Source organism: Furipterus horrens, unplaced genomic scaffold (assembly GCF_987537825.1).
Source record: "Furipterus horrens unplaced genomic scaffold, mFurHor1.1.pri manual_scaffold_8, whole genome shotgun sequence".
NCBI classification, from domain to species: domain Eukaryota; kingdom Metazoa; phylum Chordata; class Mammalia; order Chiroptera; family Furipteridae; genus Furipterus; species Furipterus horrens.
In genome coordinates this window covers 18438128-18464766 of record NW_028327178.1, presented here as the reverse complement: position 1 = coordinate 18464766, position 26639 = coordinate 18438128, and the positions used below count along the sequence as shown (strand labels likewise).

Below are 26639 nucleotides of genomic sequence, written 5' to 3'. Positions count from 1 at the left end.
AGACAACTAAGCACTACTAGAACCAAATGAACTTTCTGGCTAACCCAATACTACTTAGTTCTTATATGGGACCCCCACACACACAAACTTTGTATTTTATTCATATGGCCTAATGGTGAGTAATGAGTTAAATATAGTAATACTTGTCTCAGGAAATCCTTTCTGCAAGTTCTGTATGAATGGGATAGCACCTCAAATTTGTGTTTGTTTGCACCTCAATTTTGAAAGTAGGTTACTTGCAATGTATTGTTCTTAGATTTGGGGTCTCTAAACAAATATCAAAATAGTTCTCATTTTAACATTGTTACAATTCTACTTCCAGGTAAGAAATAAGTAGCTCCTAGCAGGCAGATGTTCCTGAGGCAGGAGGAAAGAAATAACAAAAAGGGGGAAAGATAACAAAGACAACAGAGAGCTATAAGGTAATACAATGTCTGCCATTTCCTTCCCTAAGGTCATTTGCAGCTCCTAGGTCTAAGCTTGGTCTGTAAAGAGAAATTCTACTGAATAAAATGACCGAATAGAACTTCAGACAGTCACAAGAGTCTCCCTTCTCCAAGATATCTGCCAGATTTTAAAGCTGCAAAGCAACAGCAGGCTAAAGAGCCAAACTCAAACTATGGAAAAGATAGAAGGGAACCCCTCCGTATTTGAGTGAGTAGGTGATGCAGGTCTTCTGCCAGGCTTTCAACAGAAATCCCAGGAGACCTCTACTTGCAGAAAAGAGATGAGCCAGTACTAGACTAAATCAAATTAAAATGGCACCCAAACCTCAATGCAGCTCAGTCCCTGATTAGATTAACGTGAGCAGCCTCTCTATCTACCTGACATAGGAAAGGTCAAACACACTTTGAAGAAAGCATTATTTGCAGCATCTACACAATTCTCTTATATGTAATATATGATATACATAAATGATAACAAAAAAATGAATAGACAACAGAAGTAGACTTTAAAATAACTATTTTAAGTATATTTTTAAAATTCTAGAATTCAGAAAAAGTGAAGAATTTCAATAGCCATTTGAAATCTATAGTATCAAAAGAACATACTATAACTGAAATATATAATATTTGAAATTAAGAAATTAACAGATGTGTTTAAGAGCAGACTGGATACAGCACAAAATAGAATCACTAAACTCAAACTTACGTCACTAGAACGTATACAAACTGAAAGAGGAAAGGTATGAAAAGAACACAGCGTAAGAGACATGTGGTATCCATGCATTTTAGGCCAAATATGAGATAAGATTTAAGACAAAATTGCAATATATGCTAAACTGATGTTTTACTATTATTTTCCATCTCCACAGCCCATGTGTGGCAGTATTTCAGGTCCTTTAGATGGTAGTACACTTACTTGTATCACCAGTGGGGACCACAGAGGGCTGGGAACACACTATTACAAGACAGGAAGGAGAGTGAGTGAACAGTATGGTTAAGTGCTGTCCCCACTAACTATGACCTTCCAGAATGTGGTTAGTCACATAAGAATGGTCTGGGCAAGCTGGAATGTTTCCTGGTAAGACTGGAAATAGCCAAAAGATGCTGGAAAAATAAAAGATGGTTGTAATTTTTTAAATGCCCATTACTTTAAGTAGGTTGATAAATGAATTATTTAAAGTCAGTACATTACAGTAATGAGACAAGAAAAGTGGGGGTGTTCCTTATTGCATTAGGTGTTAAATGTTAAACTTACAGAGATTAGTTAACCTGGGTGTAAGTCAGCAATTTTATAAAGGGACAACGGTTCTAGGGCAGGTGGGTATTTTCAATGAACGGTAAATAATAAACATGTCCTATATCTTAGCACATTATCATACACATTAAAGGGCTCTGAATATCAAGGTCCTAGAGCAGGAGCACCTTCAAAAAATCTAACTGTAAATGTACCCTCCAGATAAAGATTAAGGTTCCCAGCAAAGTGTTTTTCAAATTGTGTTTTACAGGAACCTAGACCTCATCAGAAGTGCTTTTTACAAATTAAACACAGAACATAAAGAAAATGACAAATCAGATGCTGAGACTGTAAAAGGTAGCTATTACCCAGTATCTTAAAGTTCTAATTTGCATTAATAAAGTTTCATTGTTCTGACTAATCAATTTTATAAATAAATATTACATATTTGAGTAAACTAAATTATAAATGCTGCATAGCACAATGTTGCTTGGCAGAAACTTTTTCTATGCAAAGGCAGACAATATAATTTAATGCCTACAATATAATGTGAGTTCTCTTAGAAAACTGGAATAAAATGAAGACAGGATATCTGTGAATATTTCAAATAAATCATATTCATAGCTATAGTGCTTTATAGCTTACATATCACATTATTTCAAAAACCCAAAAATACACTGCAAAAGTACTCAGATAATATCACCCCCTTTCACAGATGAGGAAATATGTAATAAAAAGATTCACTGCATGCCCAGGATTCACATTCATCAGTACTGAAGAAGCTGACTCAAAAACAGACCATCAACCTAAAAACTCAAAAGAGTTCCTTCCACCATAGTACTCCATACATATTCTGATATACACACAGAGATACATACAGACACATCATCTACATTTATGTATAAATGAGAGAAAGAATTATTTTTATTCTTCTGAAATAATGAAAAAGCACTAGTTTAAGAAGAACTGAAGGATACTATAGTTTGAGTTTAAAAAGACTTCTCGTTAGCTATTCTTGGGTTATACAGAGAAGTGAAAGGGTAGGAATGTGAAGTTAGAAAGTTTACAATCTGTATGAAGTTTACATTAATTACTCTGATGTTTAAAAATTTAGAAGATGGAAAACAAAATCCTAATGTCAGCGAGACACTAGTAATAAAATTACTCCTGAAGAGAAAAATTCAGTGATGAGACATGTGACAACAGGGGTGGGAGAGAGACACTTTTAAACTGCAGTTGATTTTTGAATCATGTACATGTATTATTACTTCATGTTTTTAAGGAATATACTTTTTTAAAGGCTAAAACAGATATAAACACAATGGTACCTTGGTACTTGTTAATTTGTGCCGGAATACGTGACAAGTGCCAAAACCAACGAGTACCAAAGGAGAAAGCATTTTCTCTTGCAGGGTGGCTTCATGATTCATACAAGTTCTATAAAGCGCGACAAGGCCCAAGCAAGTGCCAAGGGCTGAAACATTATTTTCTCATCAAAATGCAACAAGTACAGGTTTTGATGAGTTCTGAGGCCAATGCATACTGAGGTGTGACTGTGTATTTTAAAAAGAATGTTTTTAAGAAAATAAAAACACAATTGTTCTTTAACAGAAAAACTGACTTGAAACGGCTAAAAAAGTAAAGATAAGACTAGTTTTGAGTTGTCCAAATATACTGTTTAAACATTTGACTGTGCTACCTATAAAAGTAAATCTTATTTTTATATATAAATATTAGGGAAAATTCTTTTTTTAGGACATCCGTAAATAACCACTATTAACAATTTGGTATATTTATACCTTTCATGATTGTGTTAACACTTTCAGATGTATGCTTTGCCAAGTTAAAAAATTTCCTGTTTCTAATTTGTTACCATGAATATGAATTTTATAGAAAACTTTCTATATCCATCAAGATGATCACAGTTCTTAAATATGAAGTATCTCACATGAACAGATTTTCGATAGTTGAATCATACTTGCATTCCTGCAGTAAACCTTACACAGTCATGATTTTGTGGTTTTGTTCTGAATAATTCTAGTTTCTGGTATTTTATATTTTTTGTATCTATTTTATAAGTAAAGTTGGTATAAAATTTTCTTTTACTATTCATGTTCAATTCTGGTATAAAATGAGTTGGGTAAGTTTCCTTTATTATTAGAGTTAAGGGACCTACAGGTTAGGATTGGTTTTTTTCTAATTCTTTGCTATTACAAAACAATACTGAAATGAGTATCAGAAATCTTGACCATATTTCTGATTGTTTCCTTAAGATTAAACATCAAAAATGAGATTAAATGGTCTAAGTGCCACCTTAGGAAAGCCCTTATAAGTTATGTTTATGAAATAAATTCTACATTCCTACACATTTACATGTAACGAATATAAAATTGCCATTTCATACCCCACAGACCCTTGCTTTTAATGTTATAGTCTCCATCCCCACTGTAGTTTTAATTTTTGTTTATTTTACATAATATGCACTAGAAGTCATTTTTTCTGCTTTCTTACCTAAAGATCAGCTGCCATTGCAATTTAACAGCTGAGTCGTCTTCTATTTTTCAGTCTTGAAAAATGTTTGAGATGCAAAAAACTTCATGAAACTTTAACTATTCAGCTCATTACAGCTTAAGAGATTAAGTTCTACCAGTGAATCACTTTGTGTCACCACAGACAACAGTGGGAAGGAAGCAGTGACATATATGTGTAGTTACAGTTTCTCCCTCTTCGGAGACAAACCCATGTTGTGAGGGTGGGTTGAGGGACATAGAATCAGAACTGTGTTTCTGCCCTAAGTGTATTCCCACTCTAACATTAGGAGGTAGAGGGTTGAGGGGAATGGATCTGTTAAGAGTCAATGAAACAGATACTTTAACAGAAAATATCTGCCATAGTTCTAAGAAATTTATGTTTCATGCTCTTCATCAATTGAACTTATCTGTATTTTTCAGGTTTTTAAAACCTTAAGGTATTTTATTAACAACTTACTTGCAATTTTAAGTAAATAATCATACATTAAATCCATTTACAAAAAAAAAACCATTTACAATTATATTTTAAATAATTTTGCTTGAACTATGCTTTGGATTTATCCATAATGGACATTTTCCACTCTATTCCACAACTTTTACAGTCTACATAATTAAGAGTTGACTGAATCTTTAAAGACATTTAGTAGTTAAGAAATGACTAAATATCTGACATACTATAACTATTTTACTACTAAAAACAAAGCAAATGTGATAAAATATATGGCACCAACCTCTAGTATAAGAAGCTTAAAAAAAAACCCACAAAGTTAGGCAAGCAAGTTTCTAAGCTTCAAGGAATGTTTGAAAGTAAAATAACAGGATAATGGACAACTACCATTTCACTTTTCATTGAGTAAAAGGGTAGAAAACAACTCTTTAATGATGTAATAGCTCTAGAACATGACAAAGTCTGTAACAGGCTATGACAAGGAGAATGGAAAATAAAGAAAGGAAATCTGACTAAGTTGACCTCTATAGTTTAAATACCAATATCTGCGAGATTAAATCAGAATGTTGCTACCTATTGTGCTTTCTTAAAGGACAGAATTGCACAGCCCTACTATCAGACTCCGCTCTGTCTTCCTGGATCACATAGCTTTGATAAGGGAGATAATATACACTAAATGGTTCTCTTGATAGTCTTGCCACCATTTTCCTCACTGCAGCCAGGTGCTGTACTTAAAATTAATCTGATGTATGAGTCTTCTTTACCTAAGACTCTTCCGTGAATCCACCCTCACCCAATCACATTCAGGTGCAGTGTGAACGCCCCAGCCCAGCACGCCATGGTTCCTTATTATCTACACAGACCCGCCCCTGCCATGTCCCACCGCCAACTCCCCCTCGCTCCCAGGGCACAGCTGAGAACCCTTCGCCAGCCCTCCCCCACTGCCACACTCTCAACACCGCAGTGCTACCCTGGATGAAGTGGGCTGCTCCCAGCTCAAGTCCTCCCTTACACTCATCAGGATTCAACCCAGCCACCAATCTCCCTCCACAAGGAAACATTCCACAAGCCAAAAGGAAGGAAAAGTCCCCTCCTTTGGATATAACTCCCTGAGCAAACATCTTTCCTAACACCTACTGTACCTTATAAAATTACCTTTCTTTATTTTTTTTAAAGTTTATCCCCCTTAACAGAAAGTAAGCAACTCAAGCTCAGAAACTGTCTTTTAACTCCAATGAGGAAGAACCTATCACACATGTAGTGGCTATTTGACAAATGTTTACTGAATTGAAATGCTAGGCACTACACAACGAAAAATAAATAAATATAGCTTCACTTACTCTTAGCCAATTCATTAGCAAGTCCTACCAGTTCTAGTTCTGAAACACATGCCAAATGCATCCACTCAATGTCTGCACGTCCACCACACGAGTCCAGCCCGCAGCATCCCATCTGGATTACTTTAATAGCCTCCTGATTTTCCTATTTCCTTGCGTTCAGACTCACTATTCACTCTAACACACACACACTCCACCACATCTTTAGCAGCCAGAGAGGTCTCTGTAACAAAGTATTTTTTAAAAACCCTTTAAAAGTGGATTTAAATTTTAGAAACCCATTAAAATCTTTACTTGCATTCTATTACGTTTAGACTAAAATTTAAACTCCAGTGCCCTACAATGCCCTATATAAGTGCTCATTTTGTATGACTCTACTCTATTGGGCTCCATTACAAGAAGCTATTTTCCAGCTCAGAGTCTTTACAATGGCTCTTTCCTCTGCCCAGAGGACACTAACCTGAGCTAGCTTGGTACTCTCAAAGCTTAACTTAAACACCACAATCCAATTCAAAGCAGCTTTTTTACACCTCAGTCATTCTCTTCTTTGCACTCATTACCATCTCAAATTATATTAATTTGTCCAGTTGTTTAGTGTACAGTAGTCCCTCCCTATATCACAGTTCACTTATCACGGCCTCACTGTATCACGAGATTTTTAAAAATATATTTAATTATTTATCGCGGATTTTTCACTATATCATGGGATTTAGTGGTACTGTATATGTATGTTGTTAAAGTGACGTAGGTTTAAGAGTGTAGAATGTGTTTAAGAACGTAAGTAGTGTTTTTAAGTGTGGAAAAGGTTAATAAGGGAGTGGGAAAGGTTAGTAAGGGACTGAGAACAGTTTATAAGTATGTAGGAAGGGTTTATAAAGCCTTAAAATATATATAAATACTAAAATAAATGTAAGGTTCCTACTTGGTGGATTTTCACCTATTGCGGGGGAAGGGGAGGTTCTAGAACGTAATACCTGCGATAAGTGAGGGAATACTGTATACAACTATCCTTCTCGGGAACAGGAACTTGGTGTTTTGTTCCTCACTGTATCCCTATGTGCCTAGAAACAGTACCTTGCACACATCAGGCACTCATAAGCATTTGTAAAACAAAAGAATAAACCAAGAAAAGTCACTCTTACTTAAGATATACATGAAACGAGGTAAAAGAAATGAATAATTAATCTACCAAACAAGGCAGGAAACAGTCTACTGTTAGTATTTGCGAGTAGATAGGCTGTGTTTATCAACAAGCATCCAGAGTGTGTTTCCCCAAGTTCACTGGAAACACATCCAGTGGAATGTTTTCATGTGCTACATGCATATGCTATCCCATGTATGACATGCAAACAATCCTTCTATGCAGACATCCAAAAAACCTTATAAAGTACACAAGAACTAATGAAACACTTAAAAACCACTTGCTACATTATTAAAAAAAACAAACAGTATTTCTGACAGTGGTACTCATCTATAATTATAGATTTAATTATAGATTAAACATAAATTTACACTAATAAAACACAACCTCTTAAGAGATCCTTTCAATAAAAGAGGTAGGTCTTCAAGACAGGTCTGACCACCTATATAACATCTAAGAAGCATTTCTTAGAAGTAATGCTACAACTCAAAAAATATATAAAATTCATCACAATGTTAGCCGCCTCTTCTAACTCCTTATTGACTGAAGTTTTAATCAAGGCGGGAGAAAACTATCACTACTGCACTAGTCATAGAAAAGCACTTAATCTTTACTCAAAGTCATTCAACCACAGAATTAGATAACATACAAGGAAGCATTTAGGCAACAAAGGCAAATGAAGACTGATGATTTAAAAATACCATCAAAGTATTTTATTTTGCTTGATTAAAACTCTCCGTTCAAGAAAATTACTTGTAAAATAAAGTCTAAAGAGTAAAACAAATTTAATACAACAGGCTAAAAACAACTGTCCTATTTTAATAATCGCTATTTGCAGGTGACTTGAAAGTAACAAAATTTCAGTAACTTTCCTTCGGATTCCTTTAAGCAATTTCCAACAGGGTGATCAGCAAGTTTCTGATCTAACAACACTTACCTTGGTATGGTGACACACTTAGTATTACAATTCTGAGTGGTGATGGCTTTCTCAAGCTCATCTAATCGTCCTGTTTTCTTCAGCTTCTTCACCAAACTTTTAACTGCTTTCTCACACCATTTTTCTTCCTGTCCATTCTGCTCTCCTCCACCTGCTCCCCCAGATCCACCAGCTGATTTCTTCCATCCCAGCAGCCTCTTCACAACTGGTGGAGTGAATGGCAAGATGGACGACATGTTCTTTCTAAAGGCAGCAATCCACACTAAGGAAATATCCTCCTTCTCTAACCTAGAAAAGAGGAGAAGGGAATTTAGAGGCTAGCTAACTTAAAAACCAAGTAATAATTTCAACATGGCATAGAAAGCAAATTACAAAATGAGACAGAACTTCAAATTATTACTTTAATAACAGACTTTCAAACGGTCTCTTCTTCACCCATGAAATGTCTTTACTAATTTGAACAAACCGTGGAAACAAACCCTTTAACCAAAAAAAAAAAAAAAAAAAAAAAGACAATGTTGTGAGTGGGTAAATATAATAATTTTGCAAGTACAATTTTTATCAACACTGGACCAGTTTATCACTATCAATACTACTTTAACTTTTAACAGTGTCAATAATTAAAATATTTTCACCAAAAGAAAAGCTTTTCTCACTTTTTAGAACTTCAATTTAATTCTCAGAACACTTAACAAAAATATTTTTAAAAAATTTACAAGCCCACCCTCCCCAAAGTTTTAAACTTTCATAACTGACCTGGTATCATAAAATCTAAAGTTATAGGAAAAAAAAAAAAAAAGAATCAAGTGTAAAGTAAATACAAGTCTTTAGAGAAAAGGTTTGGTTCACTTTTACATCCCTTGCAAAGATTTATAATTAAGCCTCCTTTTAAAAATATTTTTTCATTTTTACCTACATAATAATGTGCATAGTGAGCATAATCAAATATAGTTGCTCTTCTCACACCGAGATACAATTCTTTAAAATCTTTAAATTTGTATTTAATTTGCTATTTATAACTCAGCACAGTAGTCTCCCCCCACCCAGCCCCCATCTTCACTTTTACTTTCCAGGGTTACAGTTATCCAGTCAACTGCAGTCGAAATTATTAGATCCAAGATTCCAGCAATAAACAATTCATATGTTTTAAGGTGTGTGCCGTTCTCGGTAGTGCCCCACTCGATCCTGCCCAGTGTGTGACCATCCCTTTCGCAGTATCTCCACCACGTATACTTTCCCCACCTGTAAGTCTCAGTTATTAGACTGCTTACCTCTGAAAGACAGACCACATTCACATAACATAATATATTGTTATAAATGTTCTATTTTATTACTGGTTATTGCTAATTTATTACTGTGTCTAATTCATAAATTAAACTTTATCACAGATATGTATTATAGGAAAAAAAAGCAGAATATACAGAGTTCAGTACTACCTGTGCTTTTTTAGGCGTCCATTGAGAGGTTTTGGAATATACATATTTCCCATGGATAAGAGGGGCCTACTATAATAGGCATATCAAGTTTAAGTATTATCTATTGGTTTTTTCTGTGGAAAATGAGAATTTAAACCACAACCACTCACATTCCTCCAACTTTAAAGATAATTAACTCCCAACTGTAGTTCTGTACCTGATGAGATTAGCAGTAAACTACTATTTAATCATGTTTCCCTTTTAATGCAACTCTTTCTTTTCCCCACAGTTAATTATCTTAGTTTTTTTAATTTGCTTATTTTCTATGCACCTACCACAAATTCTTCCCACACTCTCCATAAGTTACTCAACTAAATTTTAATGTTGATGATTTCAATCTCAAAATAAGAAACAAGATCATTTACCACTTGAGGACAGAACTGGAGAATTAAGATTTGAGATGAAGCCCTGGCTGGGTGGCTCCGATGACTGGAGCACTGTCCCGTACACCAAAAGGCTGTAAGTTCAATTCCCAGTCAGGACATATACATAGGTTGTGTACGGGGGGGAGGAGGGGAGGGGGCAACAAATTTATGTTCTTCTCTCATATCAATGTTCCCCTCTCTCTCCCCCTTTCCCTCTAGTTAAAGTCAATAAACATATCCTTGAGTGAGGATTAAAAAAAAAATTTAAGATGAAAAGTATTCAGAAACCTAGCTGTGAGAAATACTATAGAAAATCAACTAGAGTTAAATCATTTTGTCAGGTATTTACCAGACCATATATTAAAAGTATTCCATGAGAGGAGTCCTACTTCTAATCGGGTTGTAGAAAGTCACAATAAATGATCACTTTCACTCTAATAATCACAAGCCAGATAAGCTACAAAGTCATGGTTTTTCTGAACCCATCAGCGTTAAGGATGTAACCTAAGTAGAACTAACTTTCAGAGTGTTGAGCCTTGATAGAAGAGAGGCCCATGGGTGGACACTTTCCTGGTGGAGTGGCTAAGGAGGAATAATCCGACCACAGATGAGTATAAGGAGAAACCAGCCTAACTTTAATCATCTTAACAGCAACATGTAGGCAAGATGTCAAGACATATTAGGATTCCAAAGATTTCACAGAGCAAACCTGCAATATACAACCACTCGTTCCCACAGGTCTTCACCAAATTTTTGCCAAAATATGTCAAAGGTTCCGGGACAGAGCGGGGAAGCTAAGAGATACACCCTCTGAAGCTTATGGTTTTCCTCAAATGCAATAAATCTGTCCTCTGATGCGGGAAGAGGGGAGAGATGGGCAGAAGGGGGAAAAAAAAAATCTCTCCAACTCCAGATATTCAGCTGCTGAGGACTGAGGTTGGACAGAAGAGTTGAGAGAAACACTTCTACCCAGATACTCTGGACTTTAACTACCAAGGCTGGGTGGGGTAGAGAAGGTGTACTGAGAGAACACCCTGGAAGGCATTACTACTAGTAGAGCAGTTATCACACTCGTCGGCGGCGGCGGCAGCCGTCCGTCTCGAGAGACGATGGCGTAGCTTCCCGAGAGTCTATCTGCACCGCCGAGAATGGCTGTGCAGTCCAACTCGGGAGCGACAATCCCTGCCGCACTTGTTACAGGTGAAGGCAGATGGCTGTTGTTGCTGCTGTTGACGCTGCTTCCGCCTCCATCTTTTCTGGACCGCCTCCTCGTTGCGCGCGGCCTCTGCGCGTGAAGTACCTTGCCTGACCGCGAGCCTCCAGGCTAGGCGGTCGTCTGCTTGAACTTCCCATGTGTTGAGATTGATGGAGCATTGTGTCATGTCCTTTTTGCAGATGTCTTTGAACCGCAGTTTTGGGAGCCCTGTCATCCTCCGGCCTTCTGCTAGCTCGCCGTAGAGGAGGTCTTTGGGAATACGGCCTGCATCCATTCTTTTGACATGGCCGAGCCACCTGAGGCGTCTCTCACTAAGAACTGCATGCAAACTGCTCATGTTGGCTCGCTTCAGCACCTCGGTGTTGGGGACCTTATCCTGACAGGCGACATGCAGGACGCGTCGCAGGCACCTCATGTGGAAGCTGTTGAGTTTCCTTTCGTGCCTTGCGTAGGTGGTCCACGTCTCGCTGCCATAGAGGAGAGTGCTGAGTACGCAGGCTTGGTAGATGCGCAGTCTGGTTTTCTCAGTGAGGCTGGAATTGTTCCACGCTCGCCGGTTCAGTTTGGCCATAACTGTGGCTGCCCTGGCGATTCTCCGATTGACCTCCAAGTCGACTGACAGAGAGCTCGAGATGGTGGACCCGAGGTAAGTGAAATCGTTGACAACCTCCAGGGTGTATCCGTCGATGGTGATGCATGGGGGAGTCCCCGTGCCTTGAGCCATAACGTTCGTCTTCGTCAGGCTGATGGCTAGTCCGAACTCCTTGCATGCGTGGGAAAGGCAAGTGACTAACTGCTGGAGTCCCTCTTCGGAGTGTGATGTCAAGGCTGCGTCGTCGGCGAAGAGCATCTCACGGATGAGCACCTCTTTGACTTTGGTCTTGGCTCGTAGACGGGCCAGGTTGTAGAGCTTGCCATCGGATCTGGTGTGAATGAAGACACCCTCGCTGCAGTCCTTAAAGGCGTATTGGAGGAGCATGGAGAAGAAGATTCCGAACAGCGTAGGCGTGAGGACGCAGCCCCGCTTTACTCCGCTGCTGACTGGGAAGGCCTCAGAGGTTGCGCCATTGTAGGACACCGTGCTGTGCATGTTGTCGTGAAAGGACATGACCACAGCAAGCAGATGTGGTGGACAGCCAATCTTCCGTAGCAAGCTGAAGAGTCCGCTTCGACTGACCAGATCAAACGCCTTCGTGAGGTCGATAAAGGCGAGGTAGAGTGGTTTATGCTGCTCGTGACACTTCTCCTGCAGCTGGCGTAGGGAGAAGATCATGTCCACTGTTGAGCGGCCAGCTCTGAAGCCACACTGGGACTCTGGGTAGACGCGGGAAGCAAGGGTCTGCAGGCGGGCAAGAGCGACCCGGGCGAATACTTTGCCGACGACGCTGAGGAGAGAGATGCCCCGGTAGTTGTTGCAGTCGCTGCGGTCTCCTTTGTTCTTGTACATGGTGATAATGTTGGCGTCTCTCATATCCTGGGGGATGTAACCCTCCTTCCAGCAGAGACAGAGTAGATGGTGGAGCGGCTGTAGCAGGACTGGTTTCCCGCTCTTTAGGATTTCTGGAGGGATTCCGTCGCTTCCTGGTGCTTTCCCGCAAGCAAGGCGGTCGATGGCTTTGCCGAGCTCTGCCGCAGTAGGTGGGGTGTCTAGCTCCTCCATGACTGGTAGGTCTGGGATGGCTTTAAGAGCAGTGTCTGTTACGGTGTTCTTCGTTGCGTACAGCTCGAGGTAGTGCTCGGTCCACCGCCGCATTTGCTGTTCCTGGTCAGTGATGACCTCACCTGTCTTGGACTTAAGGGGGGCGATCTTGGAGGGGATTGGGCCTGTTGCCTTCTTGATACCCTCATACATTCCTCGTGCGTTGCCTATATCGGCGGCTTCCTGGATGGTTCTGCACAGGTTTAGCCAATAGGTGTTGGCACAGTGGCGGGCGGTCTTCTGGACTTTGTTCCTGGCAGCCCGTAGAGCTTGAAGTGTACTGGGAGTGGGCGTGGCCTTGTAAGCCAGTAGGGCCTTCCTCTTAGCCTCGATCACGGGTTCCATTTCTTCCCAGTGAGCCTCATACCAGTCAGCGTTCTTCCGCTCTTTCTTCCCGTAAGCAATAATGGCGGAGTTGTATATGGCGTCGCGGAGACGTGACCAATTGCATTCGATAATGTCATCTGCCGCCATTCCCTCGCCGAGTGCATCTTCCATCCTGTTGATGAATTGCTGGGTCTTAACTGGGTTGCTGGCACAACTGGTGTTGATGCGTGGGCGACCCTTCATCTTGGAGTGGTGCAACCTCTTCGGCATTATGCGCACCTTGCTTACCACGAGGGCATGGTCCGTGTCGCAGTCTGCACTGTGGTAGCTGCAGGTGAGGAGGGTGCTGCCAATATCCGTTCTTCTGGTGATGACGAGGTCAAGCTGGTGCCAGTGGCAGGAGCGGGGGTGCCTCCATGACACCTGGTGGATCTCTTTGCACTTGAAGAATGTGTTTGTCACGCACAGGCCGTGGTGACACGAAAGCTCAAGCAGTCGCTGACCATTCTCATTGATCTTTCCTCTCCCAAAGTTTCCGAGGCAGGTGGGCCAGGCCATGTGGTCGGCTCCTACTCTTACGTTGAAGTCTCCAAGGAGATAAAGAGCGTTACTTCTGGGGATCTTGGATAACGCTTCGTCCAGTGCATGGTAGAACTGTTCTTTCTCTTCGGTGGTGGCGCAGAGGGTTGGGGCGTACGCGCTAAGAATGCTGACTGGGCCGAAAGTTTTTGACAATCGGAGGGTAAGTAATCTCTCTGTGCCTCCTGTGGGTGGCTCTATGGAGTTAACAAGCGTGTTCTTCACAGCGAACCCAACACCGTGCTGTCTTGGTTGGTCCGGAGACTTCCCTTGCCAGTAGAAGGTGTAGTTGGTTTCTCTGATAGTTCCGTTGTCGGCCAACCGGGTCTCCTGTAGAGCAGCAATGTCGATGTTTAGTCGTGCCAGTTCCCTGTCGATGACGGCGGTTTTCCTGGCACCATTGATCCACGGAAGGTCTGCAGTAAGTCCGGGACACATGGTCCTGATGTTCCAGCTAGCGAGGCGAAGAGCTGGAGGCTTCTTTCTTGTTTTTTTGCTTGGAATTGCCTGGTGCGAGTGTTTTGTGGCCCACTTTTCGAGAGACGCCTCTCTGATCCCCACGCACCCAGTGGGGCAGGCGAGCCATGGTGAGACGGCACCCAATTGGCTGGGGGCTGCCCCGCTTGAGGCGGGCGGTAGCTGTCCAGTGAGGTGCGATGACCTCTCCCACCGTCAGAGGAGACCCCTGGCGCTCGTTTCCTTCGCCAATCGGATGAGCTTATAACCGGTATCTGTCTCCTCCCGTGTTGAGTCGACACCCCGCGATGACGCTGGAGTGTCCTCTCCAGTGAAGCTACAAAGCCTGGGCAGGGTGATATGGAGGGCCAGCTGTTGCCCATGCAGCAGACCCCCCCTCTCTTCGCAGCTGAAGGATCCAAGGGGAAAGACAGAGTCAATACAGCTTGGCTTCAGGTGCGCCGCAGGAGTTGCCGGTGTTGACTACAACGTCAAACCGCCTTAGGGACTCCGGCTCCGGATTTTCTGTCGGGGTTTACTCCCTTAGCCTTTCCCCTGAAGAGGTATGCCGCAAGGCAGCGGAGGTTTTTTGGAATCAGAGTTTTCCTTCTCTGATGTGCCCTGACTGGAAGATCGAACCAGCGACACTTAGCTCGCAGGCCGACGCTCAATCCACTAGGCAGAGCAAAAAGAACTACAGAATGACCAAGAAATAGACAGCTGGGCTGCAAAGCAGAGAAATCACCCACAGGTCAGAAAGCTGATAGCTCAGATACAAAGCCCAAAGAAATAACTAAAACTATAATCAGACAACAAATCTTGCAGAAAATCAAGTCCCAATCCCGCTCTCACAACAATTAAACTATATCAAACTAAAGTTGCAACAATGCCAAGAACTAGCTCAACTACACATCTCACTGACTTACCCCCACTATCAGACTAACATAAGAAATGATGGTCCATTTTTTGAAGTAAGTAACATTTACCTCAATCTGTACTGTTTTTATACAAATGTTCAGCATCCAATCAAAAATTATCAATAGACAGGAAGTAGCAAACCATAGTCAAAAGATGAAATTATTAATATAATCAGAGCAGAAAAGATCCAGGTGTTAAAATTATCAGACATATACTTTGCCTGCAAACCAAAGGGTCATCAATTCAATTCCCAGTCAGGACACACGCCTGGGTTGCAGGCCAGATCTCCAACTGGGAACACACAAGAAGCAACCACACACTGATGCTTCTCTCCCTCCCTTCCCCACTCTCTAAAAATAAATAAAATCTTAATAAAAAATTTAAAAAAGAAAACAATACTAGAAATTAAAGATCATTAAATGGGTTTAATAACAAACAGAAATGAACAGTAAATTTGAAGAAAGGCCAAATTAAAATACAAAGAGAAAAAAGTATGAAAATAAACCCCAAAACATCCAAGACCAAATGTCAAATGGAGTTTAATTGGAGTCACAGAAGGAGATGAAAGAGAGAATGAAGCAGAAAAGATGTATGAAGAAATAATGGCCAACAGCTTTCCAAAAATGATGGTCTATACCAAACCACAGATGCAAAGGAAAGATACTCAGAGTAAACCTACTGAGTATTAAAGATAAAAGTAAAGATAAAGAGCAAATGTCAGCTATGATGACTGTTAAGAATCCCTGGAAGATCAGACAGAAGGGGACTCTGCACTCCTTCCCAAGCCCTTTTCCAAGGGCCTCAACTGAGTTCTCCTGAGAAAGACTGGCCTGGTGCAAGAGATAGAAGAGAGCTCCTCTCCCTTCCTGGCCATCTCATATAAAACAAAAGCCTTCACCCAGAAGGGAAAATGCAGGAAAAACTCTTACGCCCAAGGATAGATCCCCTGCCTCAAGGGGAAGAGCAGAGCAGAAAGCTACATGCTTGGGGGGGGGGGGGGGGCGAGGTAAGTAGAACCCTCTTGCCCACTTCTCATAAAACACGCTTTCTCCATTAATAATAACCAGTCTACTGCTAGAAGGCAGGAAACACTGGCATCACCAGTCCTAGACAAAAATAAAAGATATGCTGATGCCAGAAATGAGTAAAAGGAAAAGCTATCTCACACTGAAACAGGAGCAAGAAACTGGCTTGGGCCCAAGATACTAAAATACAAAGCAAAGGTCTGCTACTACCAGAGGCAAAAATCCTTAACAAACTATTAGCAAATCACATCCAGTAATATATATATTGTAATACATCATCACCAAGTGGGGTTTATCCCAAAGGGCAAACTGGTTTAACATTATTCAAAATATCAAGCACCTTACTAGACCACCAACTTACACCATACACAAGAATAAACTCAGGAAAGATAAAAGACTTAAATATAAGCTGTGACACCATAAAGTCCAAGAGGAAAATATAGACAGTAAAATTTCAGATTATCCTACGCAGCAATATTTTCACTGATATATCTCCTTGGGCAAGGGAAATAAAGAATAAACAAATGGGACTCCATCAAACTAAAAAGCTGCTCAGCTGAAGAAAACATCAGCAAAATGAAAAGGGAACCAACCGTATTGGAAAACATATTTGCCAATGATACCTTGGACAAGGGCTTAATCTCCAAAATATATAAAGAAATCATACAACTCAACACCAGGAAGACAAACAATGCAATTAAAAAAGGGACAAAGGACCTGAACAGACACTTCTCCAAGGAGGACACACAAAGGGTCCAAAGGCATATGAAAAAATGCTCAACATCACTAGCCATGAGAGAGATGCAAATTAAAATCACAATGATATGCCATACACACTTCAGGATGGCCTTCATTAACAAATGGACAAAGAAGTGCTAGAAAGGATGTGGAGAAAAGGGAACCCTTGTGCACTGCTAGTGCAAATGCAAACTGGTGCAGCCACTGTGGAAAACTAAAAATGGAACTGCCTTTTGATTCAGTGATTCCACTGCTGGGATTATACCCGAAGAATCCTGAAACAACAATTCACAGAAACCTATGCACCACCCCACCCCCCCTATGTTCACAGCAGCACTATTTACAATAGCCAAGTGCAGGAAACAGCCTAAGCGGCCATCAGTAAATGAGTGGATCAAAAAACTGTGGTACATTTTACACAATGGAATACTACACAGCAGAAAAAAGGAACTCCTATCTTTTACAAGAGCATGGATGGAACTGGAGAATAATATGCTAAGTGAAATAAGACAGGCAGTGAAAAGACAAAATACCATATGATCTCACCTATAACAGGAACCTAATAAACAAAACAGACAAATGAGCAAAAAAGAACCAGAGGCATGGAAACAAGAAACAGAGTGACTGTAAGGAGAAGGGGTGGTGAGAAGGGGAAAAGAAAGGAGAGGGTTTAGTCAAAGAACAAGTATAAAGGACCCATAAACATGGAAAACAGGGTGGGATTGACTGGGGAGGGGAAGGCACAGTAGAGAGTAATGGGGGGAAAACTGGGACAACTGTAATGGAACAACAATTAAAATAATAATTTAGAACCAAAAAAACAAAAATTACATGCATGGTAGGTTATACTAAAGTTCTAAAACTTGAAAAATATATATATCAAGCACCTCATTTGCAATATAAAGGAGAAAATTCTTATGATTCTCCTAATTGATGTCAAAAGCATTTGACATTAATGTAATATCCCTGATTAAAAACTTTCAGCAAACTAAAATAGAAAAGAGAAAGTTACAGGACCCCTCCTCAAACAGGGACATAATGATGAAAGACTAAATCCCCTTTCCTTATGATCTGGGAGTAGGACAAGGGTGTCCACTGTCACTTCTATTCATTAATACACTGGGTGATCTTAGCCAGCACACTAAGGCAAGAAAGAGAAATAAAAGGCATAGAGACTGGAAAAGAAAAAAAGAAATATATTCTATAGTGATTTTAGTGACTCCATGAAGACTGCATGAAATCTCCAAAATACTAGTAAAACTAGAAGGTGAATTTAGAGCAAAGTTTGAAGATAGGAGGTCAACAAACAAAAATTAAGTGTATTTCTTCATACAAGCAAAGAACCAGAAAATGAAAAACCAGTTAAATTGCAACAACAAAGAAATCTACAGATCAATCTAAAGAAAGATATTCAAAACCTCTGCACTAAAGATTGCCAAAATATTGCTAAGAGAAATAAAAACTAAAATGAAGAACATATTCATAGGCTAGAAGACTCAATATTGTTTAAATGTCCATTCTTCCCAGTTTGATAAGTTCAATGTAATCCCTGTCAAAATTCCAGCAGGATTTTTTTTTTTAAGAAATTGATATGCTGATGCTAAAATTCCTATGGAAATAAAACAAAAAATCTAAACTAACCAAACCAATCCTGAAAAAAGAAAAAGGATATTGGAAGGCTGATATGACCTTATTTCAAGACTTACTAAAATGGCTTAGTTATCAAGAGCATAGAATAGGCACACGAAAAATAGATAGGTAAAACAGAAAAGAGTTCAAGAATAGACGCATATATAGTCAATTCATTTTTCACCAAGGCACCAAGCCAATCTACTTTTCAACAATACGGAAAATAATAAGCCTCTACCACTATCTTATACCATCCTAAATGGGAAAGCAGAATCTTAAGCTCTTAGAGGAAAAACAAAGACACCATTTAAAAAATGAGTAGGCTAGTCACAGACTGAAAAAAGTATTCTATATATATATATGTACATACATACATCTGACAAAGGACTACTACCTAGAATGTATAAAGAACTTGCCAAGTGAAAGAAAAAGGGTGAGCTCAATTAAAAAAAAATAGGCAAAGACTAATTACAGATATTTCATGAAAGGGGATATAGGAATGACCCTTCAGAGGTGTTTAATGTCAATGATCTTCAGGAAAATGCAAACTGAAACCACAAGGCAATACTATTTCACACCATCTACATGGTTTAAAAATACTCACACACCACCAAATGTCAGTGAGGTTGGAGTATATTAGTTTCCCATTACTGCCTTTACAAATTATCACAAATTCAGTGCCTTAAAACAACACAGATTTTACCTAAAATTAAAGAAAGCCAAGGTAGCCTCAGGACTTGAAGAGCCTAAGGGGAGAATTCATTTCCTCAAGATTTTCAGTTTCTAGTAGCCTCCTGTATTCCCTGGCTTGCACTCCATTTCCCCCCATCTTCAAAGGACATTGTTCCCATCTCTGCTTCCACCGTCATCCTGCCTTCTCCTTCTAAAGACAAGTCCCTCTCCACCATCTCTTGCAATTACATTTAGGGCTCTTCCAGGTATTCCATGATAATTTCCACATCTCAAGATCCTTAACTTAAATTCAGCCTACTACACGCTGATGTGAGGGTAAGACTGTCAAGTTCCTAAAGTTAAGGATATATCTATGCTATATCATAGCAATTCGACTTCTAGATACGTATTCAAGAATGAAAATTTATATCCACAAAAAGAGACTTGTACAAGAATATTCATAGCAGCCATATTCAATATAGCTAAAACAGTCCTATTATCAAGAAACTGAAAAACCAACCACCATGGCATGTTCATACAAAGGAATACTGCTCAGGAACAAAAATGAGAGAGCTACTTATACACTTCACAACGAGGATTAATCTCCAAAACATCATGCTGGCAAAAGACACACCAAAATACATACTGATTCCATTTGTAACTTCCAATAATGGAGAAAACTAATCTAGTGATAGAAGTCAAAATGATCCTCTCAGGAAAGGGAAGACACATACAGAAATGCTAGGTCAAAGGCACAGCGTACTTTTTGAGGTTACAAAATTGTTTTCTATCTTGTTTTGAAAAGGAGTTACATGTGAGTACACAATTACAAAACCCACAGAACTGCACATTTAAAGTTTGGGTATTTTACCAAATGTAAATTACAATTCAAAAAATAACAGAGTATCATGACAAACATTAAGATGTTCCACAATAAGCAAAGTTAAATGGATTTCTTTCTTTCAAGAATTTCTCAAACCTTCAAAATGCCAATGCATACTATAAATTTCAGAAGGCAGGAGATTATAGTTGACTAAAGATGTAAAAGCCTAGGGGTGCCTGCCCACAACTTGCAGGTAGCCTCTACAGGCTCATTTAGGAAAAATGAGGGTTGTGAGAAAAATCTATTTGACATTCAGTCCAGTCACAAATTTATGTGGTGCACTGGTGGTAAGGCTGCTGTACTAGAGCTATACATTTACTAAAAAAGGAAATTAAGTAAGTGTAATTCTCTAAAAAGGACTTCCAATTTTCAAAAGCCCATTCTCAAAAATGGTCTTCCAATTGAAGATACTTAGTCCTTGATCCAGTTTGCTAAAAAAATAATGGCCACAATCTAATTATAATCATATTCATTCCCCTCAAAAGGGAAACACAATTAAGGAGTCGGCAACCTCAATTCAGGAGACTGCCCCAAGAGTCTTCCAGAAAAGGCAATATAATATGCCAAATTTCATAATTTATTTGGCCACAGAAACCGTTTTTGGGGAACATCACAGGGAACAATGCTGCCCCGGCACCCCCGAGAGCCCAGTTGTGGTTCAGACATTAAAAATATGAAAGGAGCCAATAAGGAGGATTATGTGACTTTCTTTAGCGATGTAGCAGAAAGGAGGGCAAAGTAAGGTTTGCTCAGAGTTAGGGGTAACGAACTACCATGACAACTTGACAGCAGCACTGCAGTCTAGAGTGGCAGACAGTATGTAAAAGTACAACTTGACAAAATAAAGCAACACACAAAACTCCATCAAACACATGCAATCATCCACACCCACGCAGACATTTAGGACTACCATGCAGCAAAAGGCACGCTTGGCTCCCTCTGGCCTCTGCTGAATGCTTACTCTGTCACAAACGTGCCAAGGGGGCCAGCTATGCAAACAGCAAGACCGTGTGGCACAGTCTCACCCGAGCACAGAGAACACGCTTATTAATTGAACCTTCCGAAAGGAGAGGAATGACAAAAGTAACACCAGAGCAGAAGTCTGAAGAGAAAAAGAATACACCAGGCAGAAAGTTCATTTTTTAGAGACAAGAAAGTGTTTTGAATATGGTAATGTAAGAAAGTAAAAGCTGAAAGACAGGAGTTAGGGCATTTAATGATAGGACTATTCAGCTATTTTAGAGAAAATTCACATTGTTACTGAGTGACTGGCTGTAGACAGTTTAGGGAAATGGAGGATTCACAGGTAACTCCTGCTAACTAATGTAACTGAGCAGCATGTAACGACACACTAATCACTATTTGGAACACAGAAAGAAAAGCAAACCTGAAGGCTAAGGTTACAGGGTCCGCATTATACATGCCTTTACATAAGCAGCCATGTTCATCATATGGCCAGGAAGCAGAGGCTCAGAAGAGAGGGTAGTCGGTGCACAAACAGCGTGTGCCCAAGCACAGCAGACAGCTAGTCCTGCAGGAGGGCAGAGCATCCAGTCTCCAGGCTTGGTTCAGAAAGACTCCAGGTCCTGTTCCAGCCCCACACCAATTTTATCCTTTGATCTAAACTAAATTCATGAAGGATCCCTGTTCCTTGTGAAAAACTGGTATGTCAAGTACAATATAATAAGAATCATCTATCTAAAAGTGTCTGTATCTTTGACTCGATCCACTCATGAGAATTCAGCCTAAGAAAATGAATACAAATTAAAATTGTATAATCAGCAAAAATGAAAGGGTTTTCCAGTGTTAGGAAGACTGAGTTAACAGGTCCTCTGTTACAAACTTTTGTTAGAAGAATGTTTCTTACAAGTTGAGATGTATTCTTGGGGATCTAACTTTTCTATAAAACCTTTTAAATTATTTTTTCTCTATGGAAATGAAAACATGAAAAGTTTAAGCCTACTCTGGGTCTTCTGAATGACCTCATGACCTAGGACGGCCCCATGATTTCAGTGTTCTGTACCTTAGAATAGCAGTTATGACCACTTTGGAACTATGTGATCACTTGAAGTTATCAGCCTTAAATTATGCTGAGTAACCATGGCTAACTGAAATCTAGCTAATTATCTCTGGAGAATTTTTAAATTATGTAATAATATTTTTTAGTAATGCTGATGATATATTTCAATCAGTGGTGCACTTTAAATATCTAAGGTATCATATTTAGCTAATAGTTTTGAAATGTAAACAGACTGAATTTAGGTTTTTACAAGGAATCAATGTGTGTTCCAAGTTGAAGACAAAATGAAATAAGAAAACTAAATTTACAATCAAGTTATTGAAATGCAAATGAGTCACTTACAGAATATATAATTTCCTTCAATAATGTGGTAGTGAGCTCTGTACTGAAGCTAGAATTTTTTTCAACATTTGCATGAATTGAAAAATAAGTTCAGATACTAATTCTGTTTCTAATTCCAGCAATAAGAGATACTTATATAATTCAGGTTTCAGTAGAATAGGAAGACTATCTATATAGCCTAGTAAGAAAGCTTATCAGATGATATCTTAGTAAAATTGGAATTATAAGATTACTCACTGGAAAGTTTCAGTTAAGTAAGAGGTCTGATTATCCTGAACTAGCAAATAAAACATTCAAATAAAACAGTTTTACAAATAGCATTCCTTACATGTTTTATTAAAGTCATCAATTGTGCTGTCCTTTGCTTACTGTTTTTATTCTGATATAAACCCTATCACTTAATATGCATTTCAAAAAATCTCCAAATCTTTAGAATGTTTATTTTCTTACACCATCTTTTAGAGTACATACACAAATTTATATTTTAATCTAATTTTATAAAACAACTTAGCTTCTTTTTAAGGAAAATCCTTTCTGCCCCCAAATACAGTAGGAAACATTTACTGAATGCTAACTCTATAACACATTAGTCTAAGAGACAGGTAGGCATTAAGTCATTTAATTCTTATCAGAACCCAGGAGGATAGATAGGTACTACTAATTCCAAGTGAGGACTCTGAGGCATGAAGAAGTACCCTGATGTTATAAAGATATTCCCCCCTATGTATTCTTGTAGACATTTTAGGGTTTTTTTTTGCTTTTCACATTCAGGTTCCAAACATATCAGAAATTTGTCTTTATTTAAGGGGTGAGATAGCAATCTGAACATCTCCTGTAAGGATAGACTATTTTATCAGCACCATTAGTTTATCTTTTCTTAAATAATTCATAATGCCATTGCTGTCACATATCAAACCCCTATAAATAAATGTCTGATTGGGGGCTTTATATTCTGTTCATTGGTGTACTTATTCATATCTATACCAATATCACAGAATTTTAGTTATTGTTACTTCTCGTGAGTGTTGATATCTGCAGTGAGTCCCTCTCCTTACTTTTCATATTTATGTTGGTTATTTTAAGTTTAGCTTATCAAGTTTAACCAATATAGGGTTTTGATTGAAGTGTGGCTAACTCATATTAACTTGTGGAGAACCAGTATATTTATAATATTGGCCATTCCTATTTATGAAAATGAGATGTTTCCACCTATTTTGGATTTAATATCCATCAATAAGTTATATAATTTTCTCCCTAGAGGTCTTACACATCTTGTTAAATTTGCTTATTCGTCCAGGTTATCTTGGGTTTTATTGTGAATTGAAATGTTTATTTTTAAAAATTAAAGTACTTCAGTCATCTAGGTAGCATTTTGCAGTATCTAATCAAATATAAAAAATAAGACATGGTACAGATGGATATAGCTAAAGTCCTCTATGTGATTTGCCCCATGGTCATTTAACAGTTTGCTACATATCTGATCCATGAAATAAAGTTTTGCTCATTTTATAAATTTATATGAAATTTTAATACTTTCATGTCACTTGCCTTTTTCACTGTAATAATTATCCATGCTGATACCTTATGTAATCCTCAACTCTAGTTTATTCAGTTCAATTGTCATACAGTATTCCACTGTGTGCTTGTCACAGTTCACTGTCCAGTCTCCTTGATGATTACTTAGGCTACTTCTGATTTTCCACCCTTACAAGCTGCCATAAGTAGTTTGGCACATATCTTTTTATGCGCTCTTCAAGGTCAGAAATTTTCAAATTTCTTACAAAAAGGAAGCAAGCCCTATAGTGAGAAATACATTTTACACTGCAAACTCATACGCACGCACACACTCTTAATTAAAACATTTTATCATATGTTATACTCTACTATTTCTCTAAATTGAAGGTCATCAACCATTAGTGAACATGAAATCAATTTCATTGATCCTGAGAGATCTATTTTTTAAATAATAAAAAAGAGAAAGTGGAAATGACAAAAGCAAAGTTAAGACGAAAACTCGAGAAAAAACAGAACACAGTAGAAAGCAGAACACAAATTAGTTCAAATATTTTAATTCATTTTTTGTCATGTATAAAATATATTTTCCACCATGGGTGTCAAAAATGTATAAAAGGCACTGCCTTAGGACATGTTAAGAGTGGAAATGCTGCAGAGAACATACACAACTTTACTAAGTAATGTCAGCATGGTTGTACTAATTGTCACCCCCACCAGGGAACTAAGAATTCCTATTTTCCCCAGTATCACCAACACTTGAAATAATTTGGTCCTTCAAACTTTTACCAAAAGAATGGGTACAACAAAGGTGGCTAGTGAGTAATGGTTTGTACTTTCCTAACTTAACTACTAAGCCATCTGAGAATACTTTCATGTTTATTGACTTTTCAGGATTCCATCCCTTTAAATCATCATTTGTTCACATTCACCATCATTTTCTTAATTCATATGACTTATTTATATGTCAAATACACATGCCACATATATCTTCACCCAGAAAGTGATTTTAATATGCTCAAATTTATCAATTTAAAATCTTGTATGATGATATATTTATACCTTCTTAATTCTTCCATATGCTGTCATCTTCTAAAGGTCATCAAGTCTAAAGTTTTGCCTTTCATACCTGCAATTTATCTTGGTGTATGGTGTGAGGCAGGTGTCTTCACCTCTCCAGCAAAGATAACAAAGTACACCAGCACCACAAACTGAATCTTTTCCCCCACGGATTACAATGCTACTTGTGTTTCTGGGCTCTTTTCCCCCCTTCCATTATTCTATATCTAAGGCAAAAACCATGTTTTAACTACAAAAGCTACATAACACGCCTTGGCACCTGACAAAGTAAATTCTCTAGGATTTTAATTGGAATGGCACTAAGTTTATAAGCAACTGGAGGAAAACTGACAGATTTATGATACTGTGTCTTCCAGTCATAAATACAAGTACATGTTCTTACAATTTGAATTATATGTGTTGTATTTTCTCCATTAAGGTTCTACACATTTTTCTTTTATTTTTTTCCTAGGAATTTTGTAACTTGTGTTGCCATTTTAATCGGTGATTTTTTTAATTTAAATTTTGTTTGTTGCTGGTATACAGAATAGACATGCTTTGGTTTTATGTTTTTTAAATCAGCTTCATTGAGGCATAAGTTACATACAATAAAATGCACCAAAGTACCATATTTTTCATACTTGACCATAAGATACACCTAGGTTTAGGTGAGGAAAACAGAAATAAATTTTTTTGAACCAAATGGTGTACTAAAATATTTTATAAAATGTAACCACGTAAAGTGAACAGCTGTCAACAGCAGTATTAATAGTCATCATCACTGTCATTAACAAGTGAGGAGAGACTTTTAAGGTTCAAGTACTCTTATAGTTTTCTAGGAACCCCAAGAACTCATCACACTAGTGTCAGAATTTATGAAGCTCAATTTCTCACAATCACTGATATTACTTTCTTCGCTAACTTCATACTGACCAGATGCCCTGAGTTAGCAGTAAAGTGGGACATGTAAGTGTCCCCAGGGGTTTCACATGGGCCCACTGCTTCCTCTTCTAACAGCTGTCGCCACCACTGACAGGTCAGGTAATACATATCAAGGTCTGTGACGTAACATTAGCTCCGTAAGATGCACAGACACACCCCCCTCACTTTTGGGTGGAAAAAAAGCGTGTCTTATGGAGTGAAAAATACAGTATATATTTCAATGAGTACTAATAAATGTACACATCCACATAGCCACTGTCCCAATGAAAACACAGAACCATTCCATCATCCCATGAAGTCACCTTGTGTTCCTTTCAGCCAATCCACTCTCCTTTCCCCAGACCATAGATCTGACTTCTAGCAAAGTAGTTTTACCTCTTTTAGAAATTCATATAATTGGAATGATACTATCTGTATTTTTCTATGCCTGTTTCCCTCTCCTTCCCCCACCAATACCCTCTTATAGTTCTAGATTCTAAGATTTCATGTCAAGAACAAATACAGAATTTTATCATGTCTTTTTCCCTTTGCCCAGCTGGGGTTTTCACTTGGGCTTTACTTCTTTGTTTCTGATTTTTTATTTAACTTTATTCTGGAGAAGGTGTGAATTGAGTTTTTAAATTATATTCTAGTCAAGATATCATATGGCTTTTTATCCTTTGATGTGTTAATGTGATGAACTTCATTTAAGGGTTTTCTAACATTTAA

At 38.6% G+C, this 26639-nt stretch overlaps 1 protein-coding gene across 3 annotated transcripts in view; it reads right to left on the bottom strand.

Moving 5' to 3' along the window:
* The window catches only part of SMAD2 (SMAD family member 2), a 69327-nt gene that overhangs the window by 27833 nt on the left and 14855 nt on the right, over positions 1-26639 (bottom strand). For all 3 annotated transcript variants that reach the window (XM_090285549.1, XM_090285548.1, XM_090285550.1), the window contains exon 3: positions 8075-8362. In XM_090285549.1, the coding sequence (XP_090141675.1) occupies positions 8075-8310 (236 nt within the window). In that variant the 5' untranslated portion in view covers positions 8311-8362. The remainder of the gene's footprint in view (positions 1-8074; positions 8363-26639) is intronic.